This window comes from Microtus oregoni, unplaced genomic scaffold (genome assembly GCF_018167655.1).
Source record: "Microtus oregoni isolate MIOR12 unplaced genomic scaffold, Mior012 000035F_ref0000213, whole genome shotgun sequence".
Taxonomy (NCBI): domain Eukaryota; kingdom Metazoa; phylum Chordata; class Mammalia; order Rodentia; family Cricetidae; genus Microtus; species Microtus oregoni.
The window spans coordinates 20,736,684-20,746,062 of NW_024543094.1; the positions used below are offsets into that span (position 1 = coordinate 20,736,684).

Consider the following 9,379-nt stretch of genomic DNA (forward strand, 5'->3'; position numbering starts at 1 on the left):
GACCACCCCCACCTGCCCTCCTGACCTTTCAGCCCTTTGTTCCCCAAAGAAATCCATCCAAAGCCAGCAACTCAGGCACCAAAACAATCCAGACTTCATTAAAATTCACGCCCTCCCTCCACCTCAAATTCCCTCTTTTGGCCCCCCATTAGCCTTTTATCTAAGCTTCAGGAACCCCACATCTTCACTCTGGGTGTACCCCAGTGCCTCAGCCCAGGACTGCTGATGCCTTCTGTGAGAGCTCGTCTAGTTCTCACGTGATTCTCTCAAGTTGTCTTACACATTTCTCATTTAGAGACACTGCCCTATCATTCAAAGGGAACTATCCTGCCTCTTCAACTCACTTGTAAGTTTGATAAAGCCAGTGACAGCTCCATGTTTCTTGTATGGAGTATGTACACGGCACCTAATAGTTAAAAAGGAAGATGTCTAAACGAGAAAAATGACTGACAAAAAGAATTTAAGGGAGCCAGTATATTCCGAAAGAAGCTCAGCCATCTGAAACTAACTCATCTAATTCACTTCCTTCATTACAAAGAATCACTCACTGATTTCTCTTGACTGAGTTTTTCCACATATTAACTTTCTCTGCTGTTAAATATGACCTTGGTAAATTCTTAAAAATACAGTTCAAGAAATGGAATGTTGACAACATGATAGACGTTTACGGATATAAATGTTGTTCTGCCTATTAGTGTTAACACAGGCATCCAGGAGCAACTTTTTCATTTTGTATATTAACCTTGATTTTGAGACTCTGGGCTTTCAGTTTCAGGTGTGGGAACACTGACAGGTTTCTCACTGTCTGATCACCAGGTGGTTTTTGTCTAAAAAAAAGAGTCTTGAAAGTAGTTAGGAAATATATGCAAAGGCATTTGTTATAGAAAAACGTGTTCTCCGCCTTTACTGCCTAGCCACTTAACTTAATATAAAAACTAATGTAGGGCTGGGAGATGGTGATTCAGAGTAGAACGTTCTTGCCTCCAAGCCTTGTGACCTCAGTTTATTCCTAAGACCCACATAGTGGAAAGACAGAACTGACTCTTAAAATTTGTCCTCAGGCTTCCTTCCACACACATGTAGACAGACAGAAACACACAGAGAGAGAAAGAGAGAGAAAAGTAAATGTAACAAACAGGTTTTAAAAATATTTTAATCTTCCTATTCTAAATATTTGAGCCTTGAGCCTTCACAGTCTAAGGAACAAAATGGCACGCCACGACCTTGGTAGCCTCTTAGTCCTCCCTCTGTGCTCTAGATGAAGATAATGAGTGAGCTCCTAGGTAGGTGTGGTGTCACATTCTTGTGAGTCTGACACCCAAGATGTAGAAAAAGGCAAGAGGATCAAGTGTTTCAGGAAAGCTTGAGCTACCTATCAAGACCCTATCTCAACATACATCAGCCAATTAACCAATCTACAAATCCCTGGAGGCCAGCATGCTCCAGTCTTTGCAGCTTTCCTGAACTCATGTGACCTCAGCAAATGACAAATAGCCTGTTCTCCAGCTTGTCATATGCGGCAGTGTGGGGAACTAAGCGGTGCCTCCTTCTGCTCCTGAGCTTTCTACGCCGATGGGGAGGTGAGCCTCTGGTGTACATGAGGCCGTCTTCTCCACTGGAGCCATCTGCTTTGACTCCATCCCTGCCTTCCTTAGTTGGGCTGCTCCAACTTTCACCGTCATCTGTCACTCCCCCTCTACTGAGAGAATCGGTGTCGTCCTCCCACAGCGCAAGCACACAGTGTTGGAGTCCTCCCAAATAACCCACATCCCCTGATAAAGGTACCTTAGACACCGTCCTGAGATCAGCGGGTTTTGTCCAGGGGAATTAAGCAGACCTCTGTGGGGTTGGGATCTTACAGTAGAGTGTGATCTAAAACCAACTTTCTCTGGTGGAAGAGTCAAATGGGTGGGAACAAACCCCTCCTTTATCAAACAACAGTGTAGTTCGTGTACTTGTTTGGAAAAAAAGTGACAACACCGAATAAAGTAGCCAAGCTGCCTACTCAGGAGCTCCCTCCTAGGTGGCATATTTATAGACTTTCCATTCACCCAGCAGAGAGAAAGGGCCCCGAGATCAGACCCCTCAGTTGGCAGATGACATAACCAGCGCACACACAGAGGAAGGGACAGACTGAACATGGCCAGTAAGTGGCAAAGCCTGGAGACAGAATGCAGAACTCTGTACCTCTCCAGACTCTACTGCTTCCAAAACCAAATAAGCATTTGAACTGACTGTCACTCCTGCAGCCCCAGGACTCGAGAGCCGTAAACCACAACTACACTCAACCCACACGGTATTGACCGCCCCTGAAACAGCGCTTTCGCAGCTCTGGCTTTTGCTCTTATACCACGCTACTCTCCCCAGTGAACAGAAGCTGGATAAACACTGAGAGCTGATTGGCTGATTAATGGGCGAATACATAATAAAGGACACCGTGCCTTCCTGAACTCACAGCCAAGGCAGCTCCACTACATGGCCTCTTCGTCCCATTTCTTTCCCTCTCGCTTGCTTAGAGATTTTGAGAATCATCACGGAACATGTCAAGGAAGCAATTGCTTTGGAATTTACCCTTTAAAAAGGCAAAAGGCACCGAAGTCCACAGGGAAAATTTTCCCTGAACCAAACACGAACTGGAAAATGTGCAGTGACGAGGATTACACGCAGAGCTCCTGGGAACGCTAATCTAAGAGTCCATCCCTGTGTCAAGAGCTATTTTCCTAGCTTCCCAGAGAGAGATCACAATCCTTTAATCCAGGCAGGAGGGGAGTGCTAGGCAGAGAGCTTAAGCAATGGGCACCGACAAGGAGAGGATAAACTCAGAACTGAAGAGAGAGCCAAGACAATATTAATATTAGAAGCCCAAGTGGTTGTGTGTGCCAGGGACAGCCCAATGGGGTAGAATGCGAAGTTTCTTTTTGCTTGAGTACCAAGGACTGCTTGGCATCTTGCAGTGAAATAGACATATATGTAAGCAGCAATGAGCATTCATTACAGAGGCAGAGAAAGAGAGGCGGGCGTGACAAACCTCTCTATGAACATACTGTAGGATTTGTATCTACTAAGTAATGTTAGACAGCATATATGTGCGAGTATGCACAGAAGCACATGGGGTTGCATTTTTTGCGCATGCTCTTATTCCAGGGCTCCTCTAATCATCCGACTCCTCACAGATATTGGAGTGCAAGGTTTGCAACCATCGCAAATACTCAGAACTTTGACCAGACATTTATTTGACCCACTTTAGACAGTGACATTTGTAGTAATATCACACAGTAGCATTAGTAAGTAGGGAAGCCATGTTAAAGAGTAGTAGCTATAGCAATGTCTTTTCATTCTTTCTTAATTCCCGGTAGACCAGAAGTCAGAGAGGCCCATGCAATTTCCAGCAATTCTGTGAACCAAATGCCACCTTTACTTTTATTTTCGGCTAACAGAGCACAAGGAGGCGTGTCCCTCTTAATTTGATGTGGCTCCCCACCCAGGGGGCAAACTCGCCCTAGCCACTCCTCCAGGTCACCGTAATAAACTCATCAGCCCTGAGCAAGCTGCACTTCCCCATCTCTGTCAGGAAACAGATCAATACACACAGCAGAGCACTCAGGCGCTGCTCATAAACTCTCCTGAGTAAATGTTAGGTACCTTCCCATGCCAAGCTGACGCAGCCTTCTTCCGGAGGCAGCGTTGCCAAGGCCTGTGAACTACTGGGCTTGAGAGGAGGAAGGATGGGGCACCAAGACAGCAAAGCGAACTGAACCCAGAGACAAGCCAAAAGCCAGATGGGTTGCAAGGTGCTGCTGCTGTCCTAAGATCAACAGCTTCCTTCACATGGTAAAAAAATCACAGGGGCCAAAGTAAGGCAGCCGTTCACAGACATATAAATAGCAGTGTCTCCTGGCCAACCTGAGATGGGAGAGGAGTGTCCACTAACTCGGCAGCTCAACTGCCACAAAAGCCGCCGTGAGCCTCCCTGGCTTCTCTAGAGAAACCCAGGAAGATAACCTTCAATCAGCCTGGCGACAAAAAAATTCAAATAATTTTTTTTATAAATCCCACAGCTGCCAGGAAAGGAAATCAAACAAACAAACAAGCACAACTCTGAATGTATATCCAAAAGACTTGGAGCAAAGGATGCTGAGCACGGAGGAGGGGAGGCATCTTGAGACCTATCTGGAGCCACCCTTGGCACCTGTTCGTAAGCCCAGATCTCGAAATAGCATCCAGCAACAAGTTTCTAAAATGGCAAATCTACGGCTGCTTTTTCCCTGAGAGTGCTTAGTCACGCTAATCCTCTGACCCAAGAAATCCTTTCACGGGAGCCTGCTAGCTGAAGCAGAGCCGTGCTCGCCCATGTCTGCAGCCATGGCAGCAGCCGCAGCAGCTAGCAGCAGTCCCTGAGGCGGAGGAAGGCTGGAGTGGGCACTCCTGGGCCCCACCTCCTCCCCAGCACACTCACCATCAGCAGGCTGAGCGCAGAGTCCGGCACCAGCTGCACTGCCATGGTCCCTGATTGCGATTCCCATGCACAGATGCTTCTGCTGAATCAGTCTGCCTGGGCCCAGGGCAGCTGCAGAGCATCCGCCAGCACCTAGAGCAAAGCAGCCGGACATATAGACTTAGGGAGCCAAGGGCTCAGGGTGAAGCTAGGCCACATTTCCCATGGAGTGGGGAAGAAGGCGGGGGTGGGGGTTGGGGGGGGTCAGGAACTGTGCTTAGGAAGAGCAAAAAATATATATGGAGCAGAAGGCGCATAGCAAGCTGCAGGTTATTTAAAGGTGAGCTCTCCCTAGCTTCTCTAAGCTGCATGTAGAAACCGCATCAAATACAAATGGAACACGGGAGCCTGGAACGCAGCAATTCTAGCTGCTACCTTAGCCTAGGCAACAATTCTGCTTTGAACCGACAATTAAAATAAAAATGTTTCCCCACTGCAGATAAATCAGCCAGCCCAACCAACACCCCGCCTCCCTGCATCTCTCAGCAAATTCTGCTGCATAAACATGCTGAATGTCACAACCTACCGGCTTGCAATCTGGTCAGTCGCGTCTCCCTGCTGCAGAAAGGTGTGTCTCTTCTGCTAAAGCAAGTATCTAGGAGAGAGAGGGCTGAGCGTGACCAGGAGGCAGTGGGCAGTCACTGGAGATCAGCAGATGCCCCCATGAGAAGTGAGGACCCACTCACTTAGGAACTGATCCCTTCCACCTTCTACTTTTCCCCTCCGAGTAGACTGCAGGCAGAGCTCCATGCAGGGCTGAGACTTAGGGAGAACATGGAATTATGCAGTCTGTTCCGTGAGCGTTCTGATCCCTGCCTGTACCACATGTACGCAGCCAGACACCCTCTACTTCTCTCTCTCTCTCTCTCTCTCTCTCTCTCTCTCTCTCTCTCTCCTTCCTCCCTCCCTTCCTCCCTCCCTTTCTTTCCCTCCCATCTCTCCACAGGGCTGCCTGTTAGAAATTTTGAAGGATCCTCCCTAGGGCAGGAGAGGGAGGGCAGAGGAGGCGAAATTATAAGAAAGGACACTGCATAAGACAAAAACGGCAAATGAGCCTTGGAAAGTCATATCACTGGGTGTACTTTCTCCCGAAGATGCCAAAAGAAAAACAGGGGGCTGCCACCAGGTTCTGTTACATACCATTTAGACCTGTGTTCAGTGTCTCTGTAGTCTTCCTCCAAATGAAACAAATCAAAGTGTCTTTACAGGAGCATGGTGAAATTCATAGCCTGGATTCTCTTTCAATTAAAAGTGTCAATTGCTTACACTTCTGGCAGCAGTTTTTAATCTCCTTTTCTGATCCCTGATTTTACTCACCTGCTATAATGACCCATAAAATATTCGGAAATTAACAGGATGGTGTGAAATCCGGGGACAAGGAAACTGATACTGTATATTAGAAACCTGGGGGAAGGAACGGCTCTTACCTATTCCTGTGAATAAGTACAGCTGTTGTCCCCATATACTTTATATGTGTATGCTTGTGTGTATGTTCACAAACACACGTGCAGATGTGTGCACATGCATGTGGAAGCTGGAGGATAGCCTCAGATGTCATTGCTTAGGCTCTGTTGGTTTTGTTTCATGGATTTTGGTTTTTCTCTAAGTAAGTTAGACAAACTAGATAGTGGGACACCTGATGGCTTGGCCAGCCTTATCTTCCCAGGACAGGAATCCTAAGTCTGTGCCACCGTGCCCAGACTTGTATATGTAAGAACTCGGCTCCTCATGCATGCCTCATGCTCGCACAACAAACATGTTAGAGACAGAATCATCTCCCAGCCTTCCAAATGCTAAGGCAGTGGTTCTCAACCTGTGGGTCATCACCCCTTCATATCTACATGTCAGATATCCTGCTACCAGGTATTTACATTACAATGGATAAAAGTGCCAAAATTACAGTTATGAAGTAGCAATGAAAATAATTTTATGATTGGGAGTCATAAAAGAATCAATGAATCCCTTCCTGCCACCAAGAACTGGAAGGTTCAAAGGAAAGGTGTATGAGCATAGCCTTGCATAGAACTGTGAGGACTTTCTGGACATGCTCAAGTGTTCCAATACACCTAAAACTTAGTATCGGTAGTCAAGAAATGATGACGTAAGAAGCACATCTTGGGTACTGACTTGGGGACCCTCACTCTGGCCCACCCTCACCCATAGACTCTTGAATGTTCAGCTCATCCTAGTCCAGTGCCTGCTTTGCCATTCCACCTTCAAAGAACTTTCCATCTTCGAGGAGATGAGGTGTGCACAGGAGTTACTTATAGATGTTAAGATATGGAAAATGCTATCAGGTGGCCTCGAAACAAGTCTTCAGGTAGCGGTGAGACAAGAAATTCCTTCTGGCTAGATTCTGAGATGAGCCCCAAGGAATAACAAGGGATCGTTTTAAATATTTCTGCCCTGCTGAGTTCTGTGTGGACCACGCTCTTGTGCAACGTCGAAAGTATAACAGTAGAAGCTACCTCAAGTGGTACATGTGGGCCGGGTGCGCTTATTCCACAGAGACAGACAGGGTGGCTTCAGGAGTGGAGAAATCCAGGCTGATAGAAAGGTTGGGGAGGTGGGTCTGAGAGATGTTGTCTCCATCATGGATGTGGCTCTTTGGCACACCTGCCTTCGTTTATGGTTTCCTTTTGTTTGGAAAGGAAACTGTCACTTGAAACCCAGAGTCCCTCAACAAGTGAAGAAATGCAACAAGTCTCTTGTGTGAACCCCACTGAAAGGAAGGGAAAATCTTGGGGCTGTGGGGGTGAGGGAGCAGATGAGGTAAGGCAAGAGACGAGTGAAAGATGTCAAAAGGTAAATTTCCCTCTACCCAGCCCAGTGCCTTTGATCAACCAGTTCCAAAGCCTGACTGCACCATGAAGGGGGCGGGGACAGCAAACAGCACTAGGAGTTGAAATGACCTTGAAAGCAGCTAGGGCTCCACGGTTAGACAGTGACTGAATTATAGGAAAAACAAGGGCCCAAGAAAATCCCAGAAGTAAGCAAATCAAATTCGCTAAAAGTATATGTATGGCATACTGCTTTCAATGTCAAATTTTTCACACACAGTAATAAATAGTTCTTGACTTCTCTGTGTGGGCATTCATAGGTGCTTTAAGTTATTAATACTTCTTTTTACCTTTTTGAATTTGTTTTTGCCAGTTTTATACATATATACAATGCACTGTGACCAGTCACTCACTCTGATCTAACTGGAGAGGAACAATCCAATGTCACAATTAGATAGATAATCTTTATCTTTGTGTAGTCTCACATCTCAAAACATCAAGCATGAATAGCAGCAGATGTGGCCGGTGATGTTAACTTGAGAAATGATAGAGGTGTCAAAACATTAAGTAGGAAGAGTCAGGAGTAAGGACATCACTCTAGAAGAGAGTAGAATATGGAGAGTGGGTGAATAAAAGTAATAAAGAGAGTGAAGGAGCCGTCAGAGGCTGGGGAAGAGCACCCTCAAATGAGTGGAGATGGGGACATAAAACATCTAAGCAAATGTGGAGCAGATGAGGGAATGGAGAATTCATTTATATTAAATAGACCTTTATCACAAAAGCAGTGATCAGCTGGGGGGGGGGGGGGTGGCAGGCATTTATTCCCAGAGGCAGGTGGATCTCTGTGAGTTTAAGGCCAGCCTGGTCCACAGAGTGAGTTCTGTGCTAGTCAGTGCCACGCAGAGAAACCCTGTCTTGAAAACCAACCAAACAAACAAACAATAAACAACAGTGATCCAAGGCAGGGCCTTTAATCCCAGCAGAAGTAGGTGGATCTCTGTGAGTTCAAGGTCAGCCTGGTCTACAGACTGAGTCCCAGGACAGCCAGGACTACACAGCTAAACCCTGTCTCAAGAAACAAACAAACAAAAATAAAAGCAGCAATCAACACATGGGATGTCACACACACTGGAATGATTTTTGGGCTAAGGAAGATGAATCCCTGTTGGTTGTAGTTAGTGGAACAGGAATCACTGCGCTAAATGAAACAAGACACACTCTAAAAAACAAGCATTATAATTTTTCTCATATGCAGAATCTGTTTTTTTTAAAGACAAGGCAATAGAAGGGAGATTATTTGGGAAGGGGAAGAGGTGAGGGGGTAAGTGCAATCAAAGTACATTATATACATGTGTGTAGAGCTGGAGAGTGTTGTTGGTTATTACTCTTTATTCTTTGGGGGTGGCTATCACTAGCCCCCAAATAAATCTACACAGAGAAACTCGTTCTTTATCATAAAACTCCAGCCTTAGCCTGGCTTGTTTCTTGCCAGCTTTTCTTAAGTTATCCCATCCATCTTTTGCCTTTGGGCTTTTACCTTTCTTTAACCCTATGGTTGGTTGAGTGGCCCCTGATGTCCTCCTCTCCTTGTTCTATCTTGTTCCTCCTTCCCAGATTTCTCCTTCTATATATTCTCTCTGCCTTCTAGTCCCACCTATCCTTTCTCCTGTCTCCCTATTGGCCATTCAGTGCTTTATTAGACCAGCAGATGTTTTAGACAGGCAAAGAATCACAGCTTCACAGCATTAAACAAATGGAGCATAAACAAAAGCAACACATCTTTACATCATTAAACAAATGTCCCACAGCATAAACAAAAGTAATCTTAAAATAATATTCTACCACAGGAGAGATAGATCAGCAGTTAAAAGCTCTATCCACACAAGCCTGATAATTGGGCTTGAACCTGGAACACATGTGAACAGCCAGATGTGGTGGTGTACAACAGCAATCTCAGCACTTTTACAGTGGCTGAGACTGGAGAATCCCCCTGGAGCTCTAGGGCCACGTAATCTGAAGTAGATTGAGCAATAGCAGAAAACAAGAGAGTCCTTGACTCACCAAAGTGGAAGGCAGGAACTGACTGAGAAGTTGTCCTCTGACC

General features: G+C 46.0%; 1 protein-coding gene across 1 annotated transcript in view; it reads right to left on the bottom strand.

Moving 5' to 3' along the window:
- Positions 1-5,315, bottom strand: part of Frmd4a (FERM domain containing 4A) — a 582,923-nt gene extending 577,608 nt beyond the window's left edge. Inside the window, exons 1-3 of the mRNA XM_041630653.1 lie at positions 5,182-5,315; positions 5,022-5,090; positions 4,457-4,588 (exon numbers count right to left, since the gene is read on the bottom strand). Coding sequence (XP_041486587.1) covers positions 4,457-4,501 — 45 coding nt within the window. The 5' untranslated portion in view covers positions 4,502-4,588; positions 5,022-5,090; positions 5,182-5,315. The remainder of the gene's footprint in view (positions 1-4,456; positions 4,589-5,021; positions 5,091-5,181) is intronic.
- Between the last annotated feature and the right edge of the window lie 4,064 nt (positions 5,316-9,379).